Consider the following 24,973-nt stretch of genomic DNA (forward strand, 5'->3'; position numbering starts at 1 on the left):
TGACCATTTCTGTGCTGGCCCCTCACAATTATGTCAGCAAACTGATGTGTGCTGTTCCATCCCTCCTGCTTTCCAAGATCACAGGGAAAACTGAGTGGAAGAAGATTTCCCTGTGAGAGGGAGGAAGAACAAACTAGAACCTGTTCACAGGATGTTATGGATTGGAAGGGATGTCCAGAGATCAAGTCCAACCCCCCTGCCAGAGCAGGACCATAGAATCCAGCAGAGGTCACACAGGAACACATCCAGACAAGGCTGGAAAGGCTCCAGAGAAGGAGACTCCACAACCTCTCTGAGCAGCCTGCTCCAGGGCTCTGGGACCCTCACAGTGAAGGAGCTCTTAGATATAGAATAGATATAGATATAGAATAAACCAGGTTGGAAGAGACCTTCAAGATCATTGTGTCCAGCCCTTCAACCAAACCAACACCACCTAAACAACTAAGCCATGGCACCAAGCACCCCATCAAGTCTCCTCCTGAACACCTCCAATGGTGGTGACTCCACCACCTCCCTGGGCAGCCCATTCCAATGGGCAATCACTCTCTCTGTGTAGAAATTCGTCCTAACATCCAACCTAAACCTCCCCTGGTGCAGCCTGAGACTGTGTCCTCTTGTTCTGGTGCTGGCTGCCTGGGAGAAGAGACCAACCTCTGCCTGTCTACAACCTCCCTTCAGGGAGTTGTAGAGGGCAATGAGGTCTCCCCTGAGTCTCCTCTTCTCCAGGCTAAGCAACCCCAGCTCCCTCAGCCTCTCCTCACAGGGCTGTGTTCCAAGCCCCTCACCAACTTTGTTGCCCTTCTCTGGACTCGTTCCAGCAAGTCAACCTCCTTCCTAAACTGAGGGGCCCAGAACTGGACACAGGACTCAAGGTGTGGCCTAAGCAGTGCAGTGTACAGGGGCAGAATGACCTCCCTGCTCCTGCTGGCCACACTGTTCTTGATGCAGGCCAGGATGCCATTGGCCCTCTTGGCCACCTGGGCACACTGCAGGCTCATGTTCAGCCTACCATCGACCAGTCCCCCCAGGTCCCTCTCTCCCTGGCTGCTCTCCAGCCACTCTTCCTCATGTTGAGGTGGAACCTCCTGTGCTGGAGTTTCCATCCACTGCCCCTTGTCCAATCCCAGGACACAACTGAGAAGCTGTTCTTAGTCCCAAGACTAAGACTCCCTGTGGGCATAGTGCTTCTCTCTGTGGTAGTGACCAATGGTGTTTCTCCTTTGTTCCTAGCCACAGTCAGAGGATCCCACAGAGAACTGGTAATTGGAAGCTGGAAAATCCCCAACCCCTCCCTTGGCACTGATGTCCAATTTTGTGGCTGCTTTTGCCTTTGAATGCCCTCAGATATCTCACCTGCTTGGGAATTGCTCAAGGTGAAGAGAGATTGGAGAATAAAAGTCCTTTGAATGTGATTATTCCCTCTTTGTTTTTATGAGGGACTTTTTAAAGAGAGGGTAGATCACCTCTCCTTCCATTGGGATGTGAATGGGCAGGGCTCCAGAAAGCACAGGGCAGCGCTGTATCCACTTGAAGTACAGTCCTGCTAGGTCAGTTAATCAGCAAGATTATATTCAGAGTGAAATTAATTCCCTTGCCAATGACAGAAGCTGCAGCTCTCAACTCTTCTATCTCTTCTATCTGGTTTTGCCTCCAGCAGCTCTCAGTCACTAGATGGGGAGCAAAAACTGTAGCTGGCGAGGGATTACATGAGTATAATGTGGCCAAGACCCCAAGGTCTTTGTTAAACAGCAATAATCTCAAGTGACAGATTCTGCTTCAAGGCCAGATGGGTTCCTTTGATGTTTATCTGTTGAAACTCACTTGTGGAGTACCACAGCCTGAGCTCCTGAGCTGCTTTCCCTTCCTACAGCCCCTCTGCAAAATCACCCTGGTAAGAGCGTCAGTTCCCATTCTGCCCTGTGTCCTTTTCCTGGGGGCAGCCTGAAGCCCCTCAGTGCCATTCTGTTTAAAGTACTTCTGCAAGTACTCTTCTAAGTTAAGGGTGATTAAAAACGAAAAAGATAGCTCTGAGATCCTTTGTTTGACTCTAAATCCACCTAGTATCCACTGTTTGACACATACAGAGTCAGAATGGCCTGGGTTGGAAGGGACCTCCAAAGCTCATCCAGTCCAACCCCCTCTGCACTCAGCAGGGACATCCTCCACTACATCAGGTTGCCCAGAGCCCTGTCCAGCCTCACCTTGAATATCTTCAGGGATGAGGCCCCAACCACCTCCCAGGGCAACCTGTGCCATTGTTCCACCACCCTCATGGTGCAGAACTTGTTCCTAACATCCAATCTCAATCTGCTCTGCTCTAGTTTGAAGCCATTGCCCCTGGTCCTGTCCCTGCAGGCCTTTGCAAACAGTCTCTCTCCATCCTTCCTGTAGCCCCCTTCAGGTACTGGCAGGCTGCTATTAGGTCTCCCTCCAGCCTTCTCTCTCCCAGCTCCCTCAGCCTGTCCTTGTAGCAGGGCTGCTCTAGCCCCCTGATCATTTTCATGGCCTCCTCTGGACCTCCTTCAGGTCCATATCCTTCCTGTGTTGAGGGCTCCAGACCTTGAAGAGGTCTTCTGTCTTGAAGAGATAGTTTAACACAGCTAGCTTCCTTTGTGTTAAAACATAGCAGTCCATAGAGTGAGAGGAAAATGGACATGTGTAAGACCAAATATAACTTCTAGAGGGAAGCCTCAGATTCTATAGAATTTTTATAGCTATGTGCCTGTGTACTTTCCCCTGCCCCCTGAAAAGAGGTCCTTAGTAACCAAAAGGTATTTAGAGTCAGGCCACAACAATGTACAGTGGAATCACATAGGACCACAGAGTTATTGAGGCTGGAATAGAGCTCTGAGCTCATCAAGCCCAGCCTAGGACCCAACCCCACCACACCAACCAGCCCATGGCACTGAGTGCCACATCCAGTCTGGTCTTAAACACCTCCAGGGACAGCGACTCCACCACCTCCCTGGACAGTCTATTCCAGGCTCTAATTCCCCTTCCCATCAGCAAGGGCTTCCTAACATCCAACCTAAACCTCCCCTGGCACAGCTTCAGGCCATGCCCTCTCCTCTTGGCACAAGCTGCCTGGGAGCAGAGCCTGACCCCCACCTGCCTACAGCTTCCCTTCAGGTACTTGGAGAGTGTGAGAAGGTCCCCCCTGAGCCTCCTCTCCTCCAGGCTGAACACCCCCAGCTCCCTCAGCCTCTCCTCAGCAGCCTTTCCCTCCAGTCCCTTCCCCAGGCTGGTTGCTCTCCTCTGGACCTGCTCCAGCACCTCAAGATCTTTCCTGCAGTGAGGGCCCAGAGCTGCAGACAGTGCTGGAGGTGAGGCCTCAGCAGTGCCATGCACAGGGGCAGAATTCCATCCCTAGTGCTGCTGGCCACACTATTCCTGACCCAAGCCAAGCTGCCATTGGCCTTCCCTGCCCCCTGGGCACACTGCTGGCTCCTGTTCATCTGCTGTCACCCAGCACTGCCAGGTCCCTCTCTGCCAGGCTGCTCTCCAGCCACTCATCCCCCACTCTGTAGCCTGTGTGGGGTTACTGTGGCCAAAGTGTAGAATCCTGCCCTTGGCCTTGCTGAAGCTCAGCAGCAGAGGGTTGCACTGAACACAACTCCTTTGCTTCCTGGAGGAAAGGTGCCCCTCAGCCCCCTAGGCTCCTAGCACCTTGTTGTTCTTGCAGCGCTGAAGATCTGCTTATTCATCTGCCAAGGCTTTTAAGGCTTGCTTCTCTCTTGTCTTTAAATAGCCTATGACCCTGCTGTAGCAACACCATTAAGGAAGAAAGATGCTTTGAAGACAAATGTCTGTGTGAGGCTATCAACCCTGTGCTGTGAATAAGAGCATTATTAGTTAAGAGTGGAGCTCACACCCCTGAGCTGGCTAATGAGGCACAACCCCCAGATGCTAATGGCTGAGTCAAAATGGCTTCCTGCTTCTTCCAGCATTGCTGTTCCTCTGTTGGAAAACATCAAAACTTTCAGCTGGAGCAGTGATGGCCTGCAATATTAGGCTGTTGGAGGAAATTTCTCTAGAGAGAAGGCTCAGCCAGCAGTGCTGTGCTGGGTTATGTGTCTTCCCTGGCAGCGCTGCGATTCCTCTGCCGCCCTCCTTCCCCAGGGGCCCGCAGCTTCTGCCAGAAGAATAGGTGTTGCAAGCTGGAAAAGCAGCCTTGCTGGGGAAGGTAAGCAGGGAGTGCATCTGGAAAGGAGCTGGAAAATGTAATTACCATGGATGTCTTTCTGAAGACCTGTGGAGAGTTGCTAAAGGGCAGAGCAAAAACCCCTTTTGTACTCACAAATCACAGGTGAGCTGTAAAACACTGGGAGAAATAGCCTCGTGTTTGACCATGCCTTTATATCAGGCAGGATCCCTTCAGCTGCCTTGTATTGCTGCCTTGGTTTTGGCCTGAGAAATACCAAACCCTCTGCTGTCTTTTTATAGTCTGGAGGCCTCTGACAAGTTCTATGAAAATCAGTGTGCCCTACCCGCAGAGGAAGAGATGAAGAGGCTGGGAAAGAGCCTCAGGATCACCAAGTCCAAGCCAGAACCCTACTCTACAAGGCTCACCCTAGCCAGAATGGATTTAGGAAGGGCAGGTCCTGCCTGACCAACCTGATCTCCTGACACCAAGCTGGAGGCCTTACCTTTCCTCTGTCTCATCCTTGGTGGGGTTTCTGAAGAGGATTCTTCTTCCCTTCCCCCCCTCTTTCTTCCCTTCCCCCCCTCTTTCTTCCCTTCCCCCCCTCTTTCTCCCCTTCCCCCCCTCTTTCTTCCCTTCCCCCCCTCTTTCTTCCCTTCCCCCCCTCTTTCTTCCCTTCCCCCCCTCTTTCTTCCCTTCCCCCCCTCTTTCTTCCCTTCCCCCCCTCCTTCTTCCCTTCCCCCCCTCTTTCTTCCCTTCCCCCCCTCTTTCTTCCCTTCCCCCCCTCCTTCTTCCCTTCCCCCCCTCTTTCCCCCCTTTCCCCCCCTCTTTCCCCCCTTTCCCCCCTCTTTCTCCCCTTTCCCCCCCTCTTTCTTCCCTTCCCCCCCTCTTTCTTCCCTTCCCCCCTCTTTCTTCCCTTCCCCCCCTCTTTCTTCCCTTCCCCCCCTCTTTCTTCCCTTCCCCCCCTCTTTCTTCCCTTCCCCCCCTCCTTCTTCCCTTCCCCCCCTCTTTCCCCCCTTTCCCCCCCTCTTTCCCCCCTTTCCCCCCCTCTTTCTCCCCTTTCCCCCCCTCTTTCTCCCCTTTCCCCCCCCTTTCTCCCCTTTCCCCCCCCTTTCTCCCCTTTCCCCCCTCTTTCTCCCCTTCCCCCCCTCTTTCTTCCCTTCCCCCCCTCTTTCTTCCCTTCCCCCCCTCTTTCTTCCCTTCCCCCCCTCTTTCTTCCCTTCCCCCCCTCCTTCTTCCCTTCCCCCCCTCTTTCCCCCCTTTCCCCCCCTCTTTCCCCCCTTTCCCCCCCTCTTTCTCCCCTTTCCCCCCCTCTTTCTCCCCTTTCCCCCCCCTTTCTCCCCTTTCCCCCCCCTTTCTCCCCTTTCCCCCCTCTTTCTCCCCTTTCCCCCCTCTTTCTCCCCTTTCCCCCCTCTTTCTCCCCTTTCCCCCCCCCTTTCTCCCCTTTCCCCCCCCTCTTTCTCCCCTTTCCCCCCCTCTTTCTCCCCTTTCCCCCCCTCTTTCTCCCCTTTCCCCCCCTCTTTCTCCCCTTTCCCCCCTCTTTCTCCCCTTTCCCCCCCTCTTTCTCCCCTTTCCCCCCTCTTTCTCCCCTTTCCCCCCTCTTTCTCCCCTTTCCCCCCCTCTTTCTCCCCTTTCCCCCCCCTCTTTCTCCCCTTTCCCCCCCCTCTTTCTCCCCTTTCCCCCCCCTCTTTCTCCCCTTTCCCCCCCCTCTTTCTCCCCTTTCCCCCCCCTCTTTCTCCCCTTTCCCCCCCCTCTTTCTCCCCTTTCCCCCCCCTCTTTCTCCCCTTTCCCCCCCCCTTTCTCCCCTTTCCCCCCCTCTTTCTCCCCTTTCCCCCCCTCTTTCTCCCCTTTCCCCCCCTCTTTCTCCCCTTTCCCCCCCTCTTTCTCCCCTTTCCCCCCTCTTTCTCCCCTTTCCCCCCTCTTTCTCTCTCTCCCTTTCCCCCCTCTTTCTCCCCTTTCCCCCCCTCTTTCTCCCCTTTCCCCCCCCTCTTTCTCCCCTTTCCCCCCCCTCTTTCTCCCCTTTCCCCCCCCTCTTTCTCCCCTTTCCCCCCCCTCTTTCTCCCCTTTCCCCCCCCTCTTTCTCCCCTTTCCCCCCCCTCTTTCTCCCCTTTCCCCCCCCTCTTTCTCCCCTTTCCCCCCCCTCTTTCTCCCCTTTCCCCCCCCTCTTTCTCCCCTTTCCCCCCCCTCTTTCTCCCCTTTCCCCCCCCTCTTTCTCCCCTTTCCCCCCCCTCTTTCTTCCTCCCCCTTAGCCCCTTTTTCTTCATTTTCCTGTTCTTGTTTCACTTTTTCTTTATTCCACATCCAACCATCCCCTGCAGGGTCATTTACAGCCCAAAAAGCACATGGAGCTTGTAGCCTCTGAGTCATAGCTGTCTCCCCATGCCCTGACTCAGGGGATGACAGGGGCAATGAAGCAGGATTGACAAGATGGAGTGTATATTTGAAGTGTGGAGTAAAGATTCAGTAGGCCAGACTGGGCACAGTCTGGACCTCAATACAAAAGGGAAAGAGACTGAAATAGATGAGAGAAATGAAAGGGTTTATTGCATTGGTAAAAGGCAGAAGTAGTGCAGGGGGAGATCTCAGACATGAGGGTAGGGGAACACTGGAACAGGCTGCCCAGGGAGGTGGTTGAGGCTCCATACCTGGAGATATTCAAGGTCAGGCTCAAGAGGGCTCTGGGCAGCCTGATCTAGTGGAGGATGTCCCTGCTGACTGCAGAGGGGGATGGACTGGGTGACCTTTGGAGGTGCCTTCCAACCCAGCCTGTTCTGTGATTCCATGATTCCATGACTTTTTTGATTCTATGATTCTATGAAATGTCTTCAAGCAGGAGTAACCTCCCTTCAGGGAGCTGTAGAGTGCGAGAAGGTCTCCCCTGAGCCTCCTCTTCTCCAGGCTAAGCAACCCCAGCTCCCTCAGCCTCTCCTCACAGGGCTGTGCTCCAGACCCCTCCCCAGCTTTCTTGCCCTTCTCTGGACACCTTCCAGCATCTCAGCATCTTTCCTAAACTGAGGGGCCCAGAACTGGACACAGGACTCAAGGTGTGGCCTAACCAGTGCTGAGCACAGGGCACAATGACTTCCCTGCTCCTGCTGGCCACACTGGTTTTGATGCAGGCCAGGATGCCCTTGGCCTTCTTGGCCATCTGGGCACACTGCTGGCTCATGTTCAGGCAGCTGTCAGTCAGCACACCCAGGTCCCTTTCTGCCTGGCTGCTCTCCAGCCACTCTCCAGCCCCAGCCTGTAGCACTGCATGGGGTTGTTGTGGGCAATGTGTAGAACCTGGCACTTAGCTGTGTTTTGTTTCTGCTCCTCCTGGATTTAGGGCATTGTAAAGCTTCTCATAGGATACAGAATTGTTAGAGCAGCCCATGAGTGGCAGGAGAGATGTTCTTGTTGCCAGCTGCCAAGAGCTGCTGTTTGGTAAAACACAGAGCTGATGATGGTAGGCTGAACATGAGCCTGCAGTGTGCCCAGGCAGCCAGGAGGGCCAGTGGCATCCTGGCCTGCATCAGGAAGAGTGTGGCCAGCAGGAGCAGGGAGGTCATTCTGCCCCTGTACACTGCACTGGTTAGGCCACACCTCGAGTCCTGTGTCCAGTTCTGGGCCCCTCAGTTTAGGAAGGAGGTTGACTTGCTGGAACGAGTCCAGAGAAGGGCAACGAAGTTAGTGAAGGGCTTGGAACACAGCCCTGTGAGGAGAGGCTGAGGGAGCTGGGGTTGCTTAGCCTGGAGAGGAGGAGACACAGGGGTGACCTTCTTGCTCTCTACAACTACCTGAAGGGGGGTTGTAAACAGGCAGAAGTTGGTCTCTTCTCCCAGGCAGCCAGCACCAGAACAAGAGGACACAGTCTCAGGCTGCGCCAGGGGAAGTTCAGGCTGGAGGTCAGGAGGAAGTTTTACACAGAGAGAGTGATTGCCCATTGGAATGGGCTGCCTGGGGAGGTGGTGGAGTCACCATCACTGGAGGTGTTCAGGAGGAGACTTGATGGGGTGCTTGGTGCCATGGGTTAGTTGATTAGGTGGTGTTGGATGATAGGTTGGACTCGATGAGCTTGAAGGTCTCTTCCAACCTGGTTTTTTCTATTCTATTCTATAATCATAGAATCATGGAATGGTTTAGGCTGGAAGGGGCCTTAGAGATCATCTGCTCCAAACTCCCCACCATGGGCAGGGACACCTCTCAACTAGACTTGGTTGCACAAGGCCTCCTCCAACCTGGCCTTAAACACGCTCAGGGAGGAGGCATCCGCAGCCTTCCTGGGCCGCCTGTTGCAGAGTCTCACCACCCTCAGACTGAAGAACCTCTTCCTAAGATCCACTCTAAACCTGCTTTTCCTCAGCTTAAAACCATTCCCACTTGTCCTGTCTCTAGACACCCTTATGAAAAGTCCCTCTGCAGCCTTCCTGTAGGATCCCTTCAGGTATTAGAAGGCAGCTCTAAAGTCCCTCCCAGAGTCTTCTCTAGGCTGAGCAGCCTCAGCTTCCTCAGCCTATCCTTGTAGCTGAGGTGCTCATCCCCTCCAGACTCTAGTTGCAGTTGGGGAAACAGTGAGCAGTTGAGATATTTTCCTGAGATCAGAAAGGGACAACAGAAGCATCCCCTTCATGGGCCCAGCTCTGCAGCCTGTCCAGGTCCCTCTGGATGGCCTCCCTTCCCTCCAGCCTGTCTGCTGCACCACACAGCTTGGTGTCATCAGCAAACCTGCTGAGGGTGCACTCAGTGCCACTGTCCATGGCACCCACAAAGGTCTTAAACAAGACTGGTCCCAGGACTGAGCCCTGAGGGACTCCACTTAATAATAATCATCATCATCATCACCATCATCATCATCCCATTTAAGAAACTAATCTTGCAGTTGCATTCCCCTAATCCACATTTTCTGTGCTACGAGTGTTGGGGAAATGTAATGAGTTAGACACTGGAGCCCCTATTACAAGAGGGATCTGGAGGTGCTGGAAGGTGTCCAGAGCAGGGCCAGGAGGATGAGCAGAGGGCTGGAGCACCTCTCCTATGAGGACAGACTGAAGGAGTTGGGTCTGTTCAGTCTGGAGAAGAGAAGGCTCCCAGGTGACCTCATTGTGGCCTTCCAGGATCTGAAGGGGGCTACAGGAAGGCTGGGGAGGGACTGCTCAGGATCTCAGGGAGTGATAGGACTAGGGGGAATGGAATGAAGCTGGAGGTGGGGAGATTCAGGCTGGAAGTGAGGAGGAAGTTCTTCCCCATGAGAGTGGTGAAGCCCTGGAATGGGTTGTCCAGGGAGGTGGTTGAGGCCCTGTCCCTGGAGGTGTTTAAGCCCGGGCTGGATGAGGCTCTGGGCAGGCTGCTCTAGTGTGGGGTGTCCCTGCCCATGGCAGGGGGGTTGGAACTAGATGATCCTTGTGGTCCCTTCCAACCCTGAATGATACTATGATACTATGAAATTGAAGCCTTCTTTTTTCCTGTCCAGGGCAAGCTCCCCACATCTGTGGCCCCATCAGTGAGTTCCAGTTGCAGGCTGCAGGCAGTGGTGCTCCTGTAAAGCAATCAGGCAGTGCAGTCTCTGCTTGATAGGCAGTCTGGGAACTCTCAGTGGAACATGCCACCTTAGGCAGCAGGGCAAGGGAGGTGATTCTCCCCCTCTGCTCCACTCTGGTGAGACCCCACCTGGAGTACAGTTCTGGAGCCTCTGTTCCAGGAAGGATCTGGAGGTGCTGGAAGGTGTCCAGAGAAGGGCCACAAGGATGAGCAGAGGGCTGGAGCTGCTCTGCTATGAGGACAGACTGAGAGAGTTGCAGTTGTGCAGTTTGGAGAAGAGAAGGCTCTGAGGAGACCTAATTGTGGCCTTCCAGTAGCTACAAGAAGGCTGGGGAGGGAATGTTGATGGTGTTAGGGAGTGATAGGACTGGGGGGGATGGAGCAAAACTAGAAGTGGGTAGATTGAGATTGGATGTGAGGAAGAAGTTGTTCCCCATGAGGGTGGTGAGAGACTGGCACAGGCTGCCCAGGGAGGTGGTGGAAGCCTCATGCCTGGAGGTGTTTGCAGCCAGGCTGGATGTGGCTGTGAGCAACCTGCTGTAGTGTGAGGTGTCCCTGGCCATGGCAGGGGGGTTGGACCTGGCTGAGCCTTGAGGTCCCTTCCAACCCTGACAATTCTGTGATTCTATGGCAGCCAGGGGGTATTGATGGGATTCTGGCAGAGGCACTGCAGGCTGTGAAACTGAGAGAAATTGGCAGGTGCTGAATCCAGGCTTCTCCAGCTAGGTGGTTCCTGGCATCCCAGGCAGCTTCTTTAAAGTTCCCCCTGGTACCTCCATGGCATGCTTGTGGCCAAGGGGTCTCTGCCACTCCGAGACAATCATTTTCTACAGAGCACCAAACATCCAGCTAGACTGGCACAGCTTCTAACCTCCGCTGAGTATGGTTGGGTTCAAGATGATGACTTCAAGGCTGAAAGCATTGTCATTAGCAAATGCATGAGGAATCCACCCTCCCCCCAAATGGACTAATGTTTTACCAGAAAAATAGAAGCTGCTTCCAGAAAGCTCATTTATTAAATCAAGTTCTTATGAACTCATTGGGTGAGCCCTCAGCATTGTCTCCCCTGCTTGCTCTGCCTTTTCAAAAGCATTTTGAGTGAGACATCTTCTCCCTAAAGCAGCTACTCCTCCCAGCCAAGACAAAATACTGGCTGGGGTAATGAAACATTCTAATAATGACTCCTACAGTTCTGCACTTTCCCTGGCCAGAGCAACAGGGGATGGACAAATGGATCCCCAAGAAGATCAGGGCAGGGACACCCCACACTAGGGCAGGCTGCCCAGAGCCTCAGCCAGCCTGGGCTTAAACACCTCCAGGGACGGGGCCCCAACCACCTCCCTGGACAACCCATTCCAGGGCTTCACCACTCTCATGGGGAAGAACTTCCTCCTCACCTCCAGCCTCAATCTCCCCATCTCCAGCTTCATTCCATTCCCCCTAGTCCTATCACTACCTGAGATCCTGAGCAGTCCCTCCCCAGCCTTCTTGTAGCCCCCTTCAGATACTGGAAGGCCACAGTTAGGTCACCTGGGAGCCTTCTCTTCTGCAGACTGAACAGCCCCAACTCCTTCAGTCTGTCCTCACAGGAGAGGTGCTCCAGCCCTCTGCTCATCCTCCTGGCCCTGCTCTGGACACCTTCCAGCACCTCCACATCCCTCTTGCAGAACTGGAGGCAGTACTCCAGGTGGGGTCTCAGCAGAACTGAGCAGAGGGGGAGGATCACCTCCCTTGCCCTGCTGGCCACTCTGAGCATACTCCCTGGTCTGACAATGTGCAGCTTGAAAGATCCCTGAGTGTTACACTGAGTTCTGCCTGCAGTGACCTTCATGAATCTCAATTCCTTATAAAATGGATGACAGATAATTAGTGATTGGATTAATTATAGAGTTTGGTTTGTTTTGCTTTTTTGTTGCTTTTGTTTGGCATTGTTTTCCCCCAAGGTTGGTTGTTGATTAATAAAGATAGCAAAGTACAGCAGCAGAAAGGGCAATTCCTAACATTTCTGCTTTCTTGCCTTTCCACTCAACTCCCACTGAGTATATCACGGAACCACAGAATGTTGGGGACTGGAAAGGTCCTAGAAAGCTCACCCAGCCCAACCCCCCTGCCAGAGCAGGAGCACCTAGAGCAGATCACACAGGAACACATCCAGGTGGGTCTGGAATATCTCCAGAGAGGGAGACTCCACAGCCCCCCTGGGCAGCCTGTGCCAGGGCTCTGTCACACTCACAGGGAAAACATTTTGTATGTTTGTATGGAGCTTCCTCTGCCTCAGCTTCCACCACTGCCCCTTGTGCTGTCATTGGGCATCCCCCAGCAGAGCCTGGCTCCAGCCTCTTGGCCAGACTGTCTGGTAAGGAGAATTAGAGTAAGAATTAGAATGAATTGGAATTAGAATTAGAATTAGAATTAACCAGGTTACAAAAGACCTTGGAGATCATCAAGTCCAACCTCTCACCCAGCACCATCTGATCAACTAAACCATGGCACCAAGTGCCTCATCCAGGCTCTTTTTAAACACCTCCAGGGATGGTGACTCCACCACCTCCCTGGGCAGCACATCCCAATGGCCAATTGCTCTTTCTGGGAAGAACTTTCTCCTCACCTCAAGCCTAAACCTCCACTGGTGCAGGCTGAGACTGTGTCCCCTTGTTCTGTTGCTGGCTGCCTGGGAGAAGAGACCAACCCCCACCTGGCTACAACCTCCCTTCAGGCAGTTGAAGACAGGAAGGAGGTCTCCCCTTGAAGGCTGCCTTCAAAATCCAACCCATGTGCTCTGCTGGTGGTGACCCTCTGAATGTGGCACAAGATGACTACTTGGAAGTGGCTGGTGTGCCCCAGGGCACAGGGCAAGGAGCACATGTCCCCATGGTACCATGCAGGCTAGTAGCTGTGGTAAGCTGTGGCTGACTGAAGGAGGAGCATGCCATGTTTGTGCCTGCTGCAGACACAAGTGTGTTGCCAATGGTGCAGACATCCCCATTAGGCTGTTGCATATGGGCAGAGTCTGTCTCTCCTCTGCCATCTGTGGAAGTTGACTGAGATACGTGCCACTCTTCACAGGTCTGAGAGGTAGTTTGGGTGATACGACGCTGATCTCTGTTCCTGTTTAGCCCACAGCCTTACTGTCTGCCTACAGATTGTCTCCTCTTTCTTTTTGCAGGCTTTTTAGTGCAATTTTAGAACAAGCAACCAAAGCAGATGGAGGGAATTCAATAGGAGGGAAAGGTGCCGGCTTCGACGTGAAAGCGCTGCGAGCGTTCCGAGTGTTGCGTCCCTTACGGCTGGTGTCTGGAGTTCCTAGTAAGTCCCTGCTTGTCTTTTGTGGTGTCTGTGGTGTGGCATGGGGCAGTGTCACCATTTTGACAGATGAAGCGTGGTGCAGAGCATTTCTCTGTGTGTGAGGCCTCTTTTCAAGTGGATGTGTTTATGACAAGCAGGATATGAATCGAAGGATTAGGGGAGCCAGAGGGGGATGGAATTCCATGGTGCCTCAGGCTGGTTGTGCAACCTTTGTAAACAATGAAAGTGACAGATCCAAGATTGTAAGGGTTTCATAACTGAAACAGTTGTGAAGCTGCAGTGCATTTTGGCTATTACAGAATCACAGAATTGTTGAGGCTGGAATACAGCTCTGAGCTCATCCAGCCCAGCCCATGACCCAACCCCACCACACCAACCAGCCCATGGCACTGAGTGCCACATCCAGTCTGGCCTTAAACAACTCCAGGGACAGTGACTCCACCACCTCCCTGGGCAGTCCATTGCAGGCTCTAATTCCCCTTCCCATCAGGAAGTGCTTCCTAACCTCTCCTATGAGGACAGACTGAGGGAGTTGGGGCTGTTCAGTCGGCAGAGAGAAGGCTCCAAAGTGACCTCGTTGTGGCCTTCCAGTATCTGAAAGGGGCTACAGGAAGGCTGGGGAGGGACTGCTCAGGATCTCAGGGAGTGATAGGACTAGGGGGAATGGAATGAAGCTGGAGGTGGGGAGATTCAGGCTGGATGTGAGGAGGAAGTTCTTCCCCATGAGAGTGGTGAAGCCCTGGAATGGGTTGTGCAGGGAGGTGGTCGAGGCCCTGTCCCTGGAGGTGTTTAAGCCCAGGCTGGATGAGGCTCTGGCCAGCCTGATCTAGTGTGGGGTGTCCCTGCCCATGGCAGGGGGGTTGGAACTAGATGATCCTTGTGGTCCCTTCCAACCCTGAATGATACTATGATACTATGAACATGCAACCCAAACCTTCCCTGGTGCAGCCTCAGTTTCCTCTGGTTGTGTCACAAGTTGCCTGACCCCCACCTGACTACAGCTTCCCTTCAGGCAGTTGTAGAGTGTGATAAGGTCCCCCCTGAGCCTCTTCTAGGCTAAAGACATAGTACTATAAACACTTGACCTTGATCAAAACACTGTATGGTCATTTGTGTTGGTTTTTTTTGGGGGGAGGGGAGCCTTGCCATTGAAATAGCATTTTTATCTTGGCATGTGACCTTCTGACGGAGAGCCCTGGGAGCACTTTCGAGGCGGCAGGACGCAGGGCAGTGACACAGTCCTGTTCTCTGTTAGTCTTATTTGCTTAAAGTATTTGTGATGCCCCTGAGAGTCCTCCCTCAAGCAGCTCTTGATAGTCTAACATCCTTTTTCTTATTTACAGTGAAGCTCTGAGGAGCTGGGAGTCTGCTCATTCTGTTGTAGAGGTGGAGTAAGGACATCACAGTGGGGGAGAAGGTGTTAATAGATGGGACCTACTGGCCTCTTGGAGAGAGGGTTGCTCAAAAGCTGTCATTGCTCTTTGTGTTTACAGCACTGAGAGATGAAGTTAACAGGAAAGGCCTTATCTCCAAAATAGCTGTGGAGGGAGCTATGTTTATTTGTATTTGGGCAGATTGCTGCTTTGATATCTTGAAGCACTTCTAGCCTTAGTCATTCAAAAGCACTGAGTTGAGCTGCCATAAACTGTGAGATCAGCTTAAAATCCCAGTTTGTTGGTTTGGTGGGGCGGAGAGGGGAAATGTGAGGTTCTTTCTTTTTGCCTTGTTTGCTGACCCACTAGGCTGTACCCAAGCCATCTCTGCAGTCTTTTCCCCACAACCATAAAGGGTAGACACTTTTTAAATGAAAGGTGAGGGTCTGTGTGGGAGGAGCTGAGGCCCTGGCAGCACTATTTGGCCTCACAAAAAGCCATGCTGGGTCCACAGGGCCTCAGCTTGTGCCCAGCTTGGGGTCACTTTGGTGAGTTGAAAATATGGAAAGGTAGACAACAGAAAGTTAGACAGCTAAGGACTTTCCCCTCTGATGCAGAACTGGCAGCCAGTCTTCATGCCACCTCTGGTAGGGGATTGTTTCATGCAGACAGTCAGGTATCATGCAGTCCACACAGACTACAGCTCCTTGGGGTTGCCACATTTGATTCATGAAGTGTGTTATGTCTGTGACATTCAGCTGGCACTGGCACTCACTGGAACCCAGGCTGTAAATGAAGGGTTTGTTCTATCATAGTCCTCCTGTGGTCTAAGTCTTGTGGTGGGGTGGAATGGAATGGAATGGAATGGAATGGAATGGAATGGAATAGAATAGAATAGAATAGAATAGGTTGGAAAAGACCTTGGAGATCATCAAGTCCAACCTATCACCCAACACCATCTGATCAACTAAACCATGGCACCAATTGTCTCATCCAGGCTCTTCCTAAACACCTCCAGAGATGGTGACTCCACCACCTCCCTGGGCAGCACATTCCAATGGTGAATTACTCTTTCTGGGAAGAATTTCTTCCTAACATCCAGCCTAAATCTCCCCTGGCACGGCTTGAGACTGTGTCCTCTTGTTTTGGTGCTGCTTGCCTGGGAGAAGAGACCAACCCCCACCTGGCTACAGCCTCCCTTCAGGGAGTTGTAGGTGACCTCTTGTTCTGTCTAGTTGCATGCCCCCTGTATGGTAAGGGGAAGGTACTTGACTTTAAACAAGTATGGTCTGGGGAGTTCTTTCTCAGTGAGATGCTACTTGCTCTGGCACATGTTCTGAGAGCTGGTCTGACAGGCTGAGATTAACTGTGCTCATAGTCCTTGCTCTTTTGGAGTACAACATGAGTTCTCCAATACAAAAGGATTTTCTTACTGCTCTTCAAGTCCCTTGATGAGTGATCTTAGAGGACCAGAAGCATCTGAGGGAGCCAAATCTGACAGTTCATATCCATATCCATATGCATAAATTCAGGAAAGATGTTGAGTTGCTGGAAGGTGTCCAGAGAAGGGCAACAAAGCTGGGGAGGGGTCTGGAGCACAGCCCTGTGAGGAGAGGCTGAGGGAGCTGGGGTTGCTTAGCCTGGAGAGGAGGCTCAGGGGAGACCTTCTTGCTGTCTACAACTCCCTGAAGGGAGGTTGTAGCCAGGAGGGGGTTGGTCTCTTCTCCCAGGCAAGCAGCACCAGAACAAGAGGACACAGTCTCAAGCTGTGCCAGGGGAGGTTTGGGCTGGATGTGAGGAAGAAATTCTTCCCAGCAAGAGAGACTGGCCATTGGAATGTGCTGCCCAGGGAGGTGGTGGAGTCACCATCCCTGGAGGTGTTTAGGAAGAGCCTGGATGAGGCACTTGGTGCCATGGTTTAGTTGATCAGATGGTGTTGGGTGATAGGTTGGACTCAATGATCTCAAAGGTCTTTTCCACCCTGGTTAATTCTATTCTATTCTATTCTATTCTATTCTATTCTATTCTATTCTATTCTATTCTATTCTATTCTATTCTATTCTATTCTATTCTATTCTATTCTATTCTAATGTGAGCTTGATCCCAGCAGACTATCTGATAGTCCACTGGTGGGTTTTCTCATCAAGACAAGTATTTAGTTTGCAGCAGAACAGGATCAAAGAGCCAGCAAATGTTTTGCCTAGACAACAAATGGCAGTCAAGTGTGAAACAGGCAAACCATCAGCTTCATCTGACAGACATCCTCTTTAGCCTTTATGGTTCTGAATATTTATTGGCCCAGGCTTCATTGGGGCTGCTGTGGCTTGTAGAAAGCTAACAGAGCCTCAGCCTTCACTGGCTGCTTTTTAACTACGCAATTCCTGCTGGTTAACCCAGCTAGATGTTGTCACACCCACAGGTATTAGACTGTCCCTCTTCTTATGAGGCTTCTTAGATTAGGTTGCCTAAGCCAACCATCTATTGTGCATTACAGGATTACACTCATTTATACTAAGCTAGAGCAGAGGTTTAGAAGTCAAAGCTCTGGGCTCTGTTCAAGTTTTGTCCCTGAGACATCTCAAAGCCCAGCAGGTGAGGTGCCAGTATTGCCCTTGCTGTGTTTTGCCATCCATACAGAATGCCTCTTGCTTCCTTCCCTTTCCATGGGAACCGTAGTAAGCTCTTCTGCTGTCAGCAGACAGCCCACACAGATTTGTCCTTAAAATTGCATGAATGTAGCATGCATTGCAGTTTCTTCTCACTAACCAGACTTGCTGTATGGAAGCAGCATCTCATCAGTCATAGGGAATCTTCTGGGTCATTGGCAGCTGCCTCCTGGCAGCCCAACATCTGCTGCTTGGCTGGAGGTCCGGATCTAGCTGCCACGATTTGGAGGGGGGGAAGAAACCCTGTAAAGCACAACTGGCTTTGTAGACCCAATTCATGAAGCATGTGGTGAGTTTTCACATGTAAAGCTTCAACTCATCAGCGCTGGGGTTGAGAAATAGGTTGGCTGAGGTGGAGAGATTGGTTTGAAGCATGGAATATTTTTTTATCCTGAGTCAAAAGAAGTTTTCCTTCCTTGCTCAATCCGTGGGAAGTAATCCAGTTGAAGAGGCACATCTTCTGTGGCCAAATTCAGGCATTTAGAGATCTGGTTCAGAATATAGAAAATTTCCATGGAAGTGTGATTGGGAGTAAGGGAAAAACATATCAATCATACAATCATGGAATCACCAAGGTTGGAAAAGACCTCAGAGATCATCAAGTCCAACCTGTCACCCAACACCTCCTGACAACTAAACCATGGCTCCAAGTGCCATGTCCAATCCCTTTTTGAACACCTCCAGGGATGGTGACTCCACCACCTCCCTGGGCAGCACATCCCAAGGGCCAATCTCTCTTGCTGGGAAGAACTTTCTCCTCACACCCAGCCTAAACCTCCCCTGGCACAGCCTGAGACTGTGTCCTCTTGTTCTGGTGCTGCTTGCCTGGGAGAAGAGACCAACCTCCACCTGGATACAACCTCCATTCAGGTAGTTGTAGAGAGCACGAAGGTCTCCCCTGAGCCTCCTCTTCTCCAAGCTAAGCAACCCCAGCTCCCTCTATAGTAAACTCCTGGTGTCTGCATTATGCAGGTGGAAGCTTTGAAGCAAAAGTGCACTGTTTAACACTTTCAGAAGTGGCTTCCAATTGAATATGTCTCATATTGGCTACAAATCCTAGACTGCTTGGTCAGCAGGAGCATCTGAAAGCTTCACATGGATGGATAGAGGATGTTAGCCTCAGGGCAGAGAATCCATCTGTGGTTAGTTCCTGGGATTTCACTGTCTCTTGCCACAAAATGTCTTGTTGAAGAGTCTGTGACAGGGCAAGGAGCAATGGATGGAAACTCCAGCACAGGAGGGTCCACCTCAACATGAGGAAGAACTTCTTGACTGTGAGGGTCCCAGAGCACTGGAACAGGCTGCCCAGAGAGGTTGTGGAGTCTCCTTCTCTGGAGCCTTTCCAGCCCTGTCTGGATGTGTTCCTGTGTGACCTGTGCTGGATTCTCTGGTCCTGCTCTGGCAGGGGGGTTGGACTCAGAGATCTTCAGAGGTCCCTTCCAGCCCCTAACCTCCTGTGAGCCTGTGTAAGGGGTTCAGTCTTTGTTAGGTTTGAGCTGTGCAAGGCTCCAAGTTGCATGAATGCCTCCTAAATCAGAAAAATGTTTAAAGTGAGGATTTCAGCAATCACAGAATCACAGAATTTCTGAGGCTGAAAGGGACCTCAAAAGCTCATCCAGTCCAACCCTCCCTGCCAGAGCAGGAAACAATGCCTGATGGCTGGATGACTGTGGTGGGCACATAAATATTTCCTCATCTTTAAAAGAACACATAATACTTTTATTTTGTTGTGGCTGAATGGCCATTCACAAGAGCAATGGCCACAAGCAAGGAGGTAGACTTTTTGTTTGAAAGACAAAAGGCCTGGAAAGTCTCCAGAGAGGGAGACTCCACAGCCCCCCTGGGCAGCCTGTGCCAGGGCTCTGTCACCCTCACAGGAAAAACATTTTGCATGTTTTCATGGAACTTCCTCTGCCTCAGCTTCCACCACTGCCTCTTGTGCTGGCATTGGGCATCCCCCAGCAGAGCCTGGCTCCAGCCTCTGGGCACTCACCCTGCACAGCTTTATCAACAGGAATGAGGTCACCCTCAGGCTCCTCCTCTCCAAGCTCCAGAGCCCTCAGCTCCCTCAGGCTCTCCTCATGAGGAAGATGTTCCACTGCCTTCATCATCTTTGTGGCTCTGTGCTGGACTCTTTCAAGCAGTTCCCTGAGGTCCTTCCTGAACTGAAGGTCCCAGAACTGGACACAATATTCCAGCTGTGGCCTCAGCAGGGCAGAGTAGAGGGGGAGGAGAACCTCCCTGACCTACTAACCACAGCCCTTCTCATCCACCCCAGGATGCCATTGGCCTTCTTGGCCACCAGAGCACATTGCTGGCTCATGGCCAACCTCCCATCCATCAGGACCCCCAGGTCCCTTTCCCCTTCACTGCTCTCCAGCAGGGCAGTCCCCAGCCTATAGTGATCCATGGGGTTGTTCTTTCCCAGATGCTAGACTCTGTGTTTATGCTGCCATTGACTTGTCCATCAGTGGTGAATGTTTCCAGAGCTCATGTGTGGCCTAGCTTCAGTGGTAAGGCACTGTTATAAATTAGTCACAGCTACTCTGTCCCTAGCTTAATGATACACTTCTTGTAGGGTACACTTTATTTCAGTTGCTGAAATAGCTTCACTGCTGGTGTACCAAAGCAGGCCCCCTGTGAGCAAAGAGAACCCTTCATGTGTGGAGTAGAGCACCCATCTTAATGTGGCAGTATTGGACCTCTGTCCATCAATTCCCTGGAACTGTCCATGAATTCCCTTGAAGTTGAGATGTGCAAAATCAGCTCCTGTAACAAAACTTAATCACTCAGTGCCTTGGAACCTCTTACCCAGTATCTGCTTTGGCAGGAGTGTGGAGCATTGCAAAGCCTTCCAGGAACGGAATGGTGTCAGCCCCTCTGCGGCAAGAGGTTTTTGTTGAATGCTCCTCTGTCTCCATTTATAGAATCATAGACTCAACCAGGTTGGAAAAGACCTCAAAGATCATCAAGTCCAACCTGTCACCCAACACCTCCTGACTAACTAAACCATGGCACCAAGTGCCACATCCAGTCCCTTTTTGAACACCTCCAGGGATGGTGACTCCACCACCTCCCTGGGCAGCACATCCCAAGGGCCAATTACTCTTTCTGGGAAGAACTTTCTCCTCACCTCCAGCCTAAACCTCCCTTGGCACAGCTTGAGACTGTGTCCTCTTGTTCTGGTGCTGGTTGCCTGGGAGAAGAGACCAACCCCCACCTGGCTACAGCCTCCCTTCAGGTAGAGAGCAATGAGGTCACCCCTGATCCTCCTCTTCTCCAGGCTAAGCAACCCCAGCTCCCTCAGCCTCTCCTCACAGGGCTGTGCTCCAGACCCCTCCCCAGCCTGGTTGCCCTTCTCTGGACACGTTCAAGTCTCTCAATGTCTTTCTTAGATTTTTACTTTATTGAAGGTTTTAAAATAGGTTTTAAACTCTGTGTGCTGGGGGAGGGCAAAAGGGAACATCCAATTCAGCAGTGATGTAGCATGTTGCAATTAAAAAAAGGGAGAATCACTGCTGACTGCTTGAAAGGGCAATCAGTGGCTCCCACACATGATAACTCACACCCATGGAACTTATTCACTTCCTTTCCTGGTACCTTCATTCACACTGCTCCACTCTGCACCTCCTACATTCCATTCATCCTCTTTATGGGGCACAGAACCACATTTTTGCCACAGGTTCTTGCCTATCTTACATTTACCAAACTTCATTTCTAAGCCCTTGCAGATAAATTCAAAGCCATCCCTATGTGCTGTGGTCTGTGTTTGTATTCTCAAAGAGATCCTCTGCTGCTCACCCAGATTTATGTGGGCAGAGGACTGTGATCTCCTTAACAAAGCTCAAGAGGAAACTTGGCTGTTACACTGGGACAAAACCTTACCATCTTTTTTCACTAAACCCTTGATGTGTTCAAGCTTCACTGGAGTGTGTCCTGCCAGGAGAGAGTTACTCAAAGGCAGAGTAGGTGGATGTCCAGCACCAGAACTTCACCAATCTACTAGAGATGGAACAATTACATAACTGGGAAGCAGAGGGCATGAGCAAAAGGACCTGAGCAGATCCAACTCATGGCAGAGTAATGTCTTTCTATCAGTGAAGCAATAGTGTGCAGCTGAGGATGGGGTTCAGTTAAAATGAGAAGTTACTACCTTTACATGAAGAGAAGGCTCTGAGAAGTCCTTCCTGTGGCCTTACAGGATTTGAAGGGGACTACGAGAAAGCTGGGGGGGACTTTTGAGGGTGTCAGGGAGTGATAGGACTGGGGGGGATGGAGCAAAACTAGAAATGGGGAGATCCAGATTAGACCTTAGGAAGAAGTTGTTCCCCATGAGGGTGGTGAGAGCCTGGCACAGGCTGCCCAGGGAGGTGGTGGCAGCCTCATGCCTGGATATGTTTAAGGCCAGGCTGGATGTGGCTGTGAGCAACCTGCTGTAGCGTGAGGTGTCCCTGGGCATGGCAGGGGGGTTGGAACTGGCTGATCCTTGAGGTCCCTTCCAACCCTGACAATTCCATGATTCTGTGATTCTATTTACATAACTAAAGCAACTGATCTTGCACCATGATGTGATTGTTGGAAGCCCACAGTCACTCTAAGGTAATGTGAAAACTTCAGCCCCAAAGTGAAAGGAGAATTTAGACAGCTTTAAATTTTGGTCTGTTTCATTGTAATTAGTCCTCCTTTGTGTTACTGCCACAGTTTTCTTCCATCCTTATCACAAACTCGAAGAACAGAATAGCTTTGAACTTTGTAGTAGGTGGGGAAGTCTCCTGTCTGTGCTTGACCTGTCGTGAAAGCCCTGAGCCAATATGTGATGCCACAGCAAGGAGGATGAGAGGGAAAAAAGCCTAAAAGCTTATGAGGAGCTTGTGGACAACAATGCATGAGGAAAGTTTTGCTCCTGTGAGAGATGCTGGACCTGGAATTAGTAAACAAAGAAGGACTGGTTGGACATGTGAGGGTTTGGGGGGAATCTTGGCTGTAGGGCCCATGACATGTTAGAGTTTGATATCAACAGACAAAGAAGCAGGGTGATAAGTAAAACTTCAGCTCTGGACTTTAAGAGGGCTGACTTTGCACTCTTGAAAGCCCTACTTAGAAATAGCCAGTGGGCTAGGGCTCTGGAAGGAAGGGGGCCTGAGAGAGCTGCTTAATATTCAAACATGACCTCCCCCAAGCTCAAGGGAAATGTATTCCATTGGAAGAAAAATAATCAAGTAAGGGAGGCAGAAGAGCTGCATGGATAAGCCAGGAACTCTTACAGTAACACATAAAAGGAAAAGGAGGTTTACAATAGATAATCCTAGAATCAACCAGGCTGGAAAAGACCTCAGAGATCATCAAGTCCAACCTAGCACCTAATACCCAACACCTCCTGACAGCTAAACCATGGCTTCAAGTGCCACATCCAATCCCTTTTTGAGCAACTCCAGTGAGGGTGACTCCACCACCTCCCTGGGCAGCACATCCCAATGGCCAATCTCTCTTGCTGGGAAGAACTTTCTCCTCACCTCCAGCCTAAACTTCTCCTGATAGCTTGAGACTGTGTCCTCTTGTTCTGGTGCTGGTTGCCTGGGAGAAGAGACCAACCCCCACCTGGCTACAACCTCCCTTCAGGTAGTTGTAGAGAGCAAGAAGGTCTCCCCTGAGCCTCCTCTTCTCCAGGCTAAACAACCCCAGCTCCCTCAGCCTCTCCTCACAGGGCTGTGCTCCAGACCCCTCCCCAGCTTTGTTGCCCTTCTCTGGACACCTTCCAGTACCTCAACATCTTTTCTTAAACTGAGGAGCCCAGAACTGGACACAGGACTCAAGGTGTGGCCTAACCAGTGCAGAGTACAGGGCACAATGACTTCCCTGCTCCTGCTGGCCACACTGTTCCTGATGCAGACCAGGAAGCCATTGGCCTTCTTGGCCACCTGGGCACACTGCTGGCTCATGTTTAGGCAGCTGTCAATCAGCACCCCCAGGTCCCTCTCTGTTTGGCATCTCTCAGCCACTCTGACCCCAGCCTGTAGCTCTGCATGGGGTTGCTGTGGCCAAAGTGCAGCCCCTGGCACTTGGACTTGTTGAATGCCACTTGAATTGTTGATTGGCACCTGAATTTGTTGAATGTGATGAGCAGGTAAACCTATGCTGACTACAGAGGGAACTGCTACCAACACATTTGGTCACAATTTATCTCCTAAATCTGAATTCTGCCTTAAATGTTGTTGCTGTTGCATTTTGATGATGTCAGCTTTTGCCAAGGCTGGTTTCTCCCTTTTCTCTTGGGCTCCAGAAGCTGTAGAGTTATCTGCTCTCAAGCATGTTTCTTGTGTTCTCCCTTCATTCTTGTCAACCATCTGTACCATCTCTCCAGCACACCCAACCCCATGTGGGGACAAGCTGCACCACCTTTCCCATCTCATTCCCTAGCTGTTTTCTATCTCAAGAGGCCAGCTTAGTTTGCTTTCATTACAAATGGGAAGGGAGTGGAGACAAAAAGGAGAGAACAGTCTGAACCAAATGTCCTCATTAAGATTATTTCTTCATAGTTCACTTAAAACTCTACATGTGCCTTTCAAGTCTTTTATTTACTTAGGTCACCATTACTCAAGGCAGTAATTTGATTCCTTTGTAGCAATACAGGAAGGACCTGGACCTGATGGAGAGGGTCCAGAGGAGGCCACAAAAATGATCAGGGGGTTGGAGCAGCTCTGCTACAAGGACAGGCTGAGGGAGCTGGGGGTGTTCAGCCTGGAGAAGAGAAGGCTCCAGGGAGACCTAATAGCAGCCTGCCAGTACCTGAAGGAGCTACAAGAAGGATGGAGAGAGACTGTTTGCAAAGGCCTGCAGGGACAGGACCAGGGGCAATGGCTTCAAACTAGAGCAGAGCAGATTGAGATTGGATGTGAGGAACAAGTTCTGCACCATGAGGGTGGTGGAACACTGGAACAGGTTGCCCAGGGAGGTGGTTGAGGCTCTCTCCCTAGAGATATTCAAGGTGAGACTTGAAAGGCCCCTGGGCAGCCTGATCTAGTTGGGGATGTCCCTGCTGACTGGGGGCAGGTTGGACTGGAAGACCTTTGGAGGTCCTTCCAGCCTGGACCATTCTGTGATTCTATGATCTCCCATGGGTAAAAATCCCTCCTGTGAGCAGGGCTTTTGCCTTCAGTCCCTCAAGCAGGTTTCCTTGAGTTGTCCAACCTGCTGTAATTTGTGATGTAATTTATGGCAGAAGAGGTGAAGTTGGTTTGGCACAAACAAAGGGTTTCTCTTAGTAAGGACTGTTGCTCACAGAGGCACTCACAGAGTTGTGGGTGCAATGAAGGCTTCTCTCATGTTGCAGGAACTCAAATGAAAACTGGGAAACGTTTTATTATTTGATCTTGGCTTTGTAGCTCTTTAAAACTATCACTGACTGCAAATGTCCCAAATAACTGTGGCAGCCTTTAGCCTATCAGTGCCTGGGTGTGCTGCCATGGCTATCAGAATGTCTTCACAACAGAACACAACAGAAAAGTGCCAGGACCATCATGTGGGACCACACCAGGGTTCAGGCACTTCCTCCCAAATGAATTGTGTTCAGTTCCAGGCCTCTCACTACAGGAAGGACACTGAGGTCCTGGAGCATGTTCTGAGAAGGGCAAAGAGGCTGGAGAAGGTCCTGGAGCATCTGGACTATGAGGAGGGGCTGAGGGAGCTGGGGGTGTTCAGGCTGGAGAAGAGGAGGCTGAGGGGAGACCTCATTGCTCTCTACAGCTCCCTGAAGGAGGTTGGAGTGAGGAGGGGGCAGCCTCTGATCCTTGGTGGCAAGGGACAGGAGCAGAGGAAATGGTTGCAAGCTTTGCCAGGGGAGGTTCAGGCTGGATGCTAGGAAATATTTCTTCCCAGAGAGGGTTCTCAGACACTGGAATGGTCTGCCCAGGGCAGTGCTGGAGTCCCCATCCCTGGAGGTGTTTAAGTGGAGCTGGTGCTTAGGGAAA

The 24,973-nt window shown here is 51.5% G+C and overlaps 1 protein-coding gene across 1 annotated transcript in view; it reads left to right on the top strand.

Annotated features, from left to right (window-relative positions):
• The window catches only part of CACNA1C (calcium voltage-gated channel subunit alpha1 C), a 755,167-nt gene that overhangs the window by 445,165 nt on the left and 285,029 nt on the right, over positions 1 to 24,973 (top strand). The window contains 1 exon segment of the mRNA XM_068141830.1: positions 12,828 to 12,967. Coding sequence (XP_067997931.1) covers positions 12,828 to 12,967 — 140 coding nt within the window.

Source organism: Melanerpes formicivorus, unplaced genomic scaffold (genome assembly GCF_026170545.1).
Source record: "Melanerpes formicivorus ecotype bairdi unplaced genomic scaffold, bMelFor1.0.p_v2 SCAF_8, whole genome shotgun sequence".
Classification (NCBI taxonomy): Eukaryota; Metazoa; Chordata; class Aves; order Piciformes; family Picidae; genus Melanerpes; species Melanerpes formicivorus.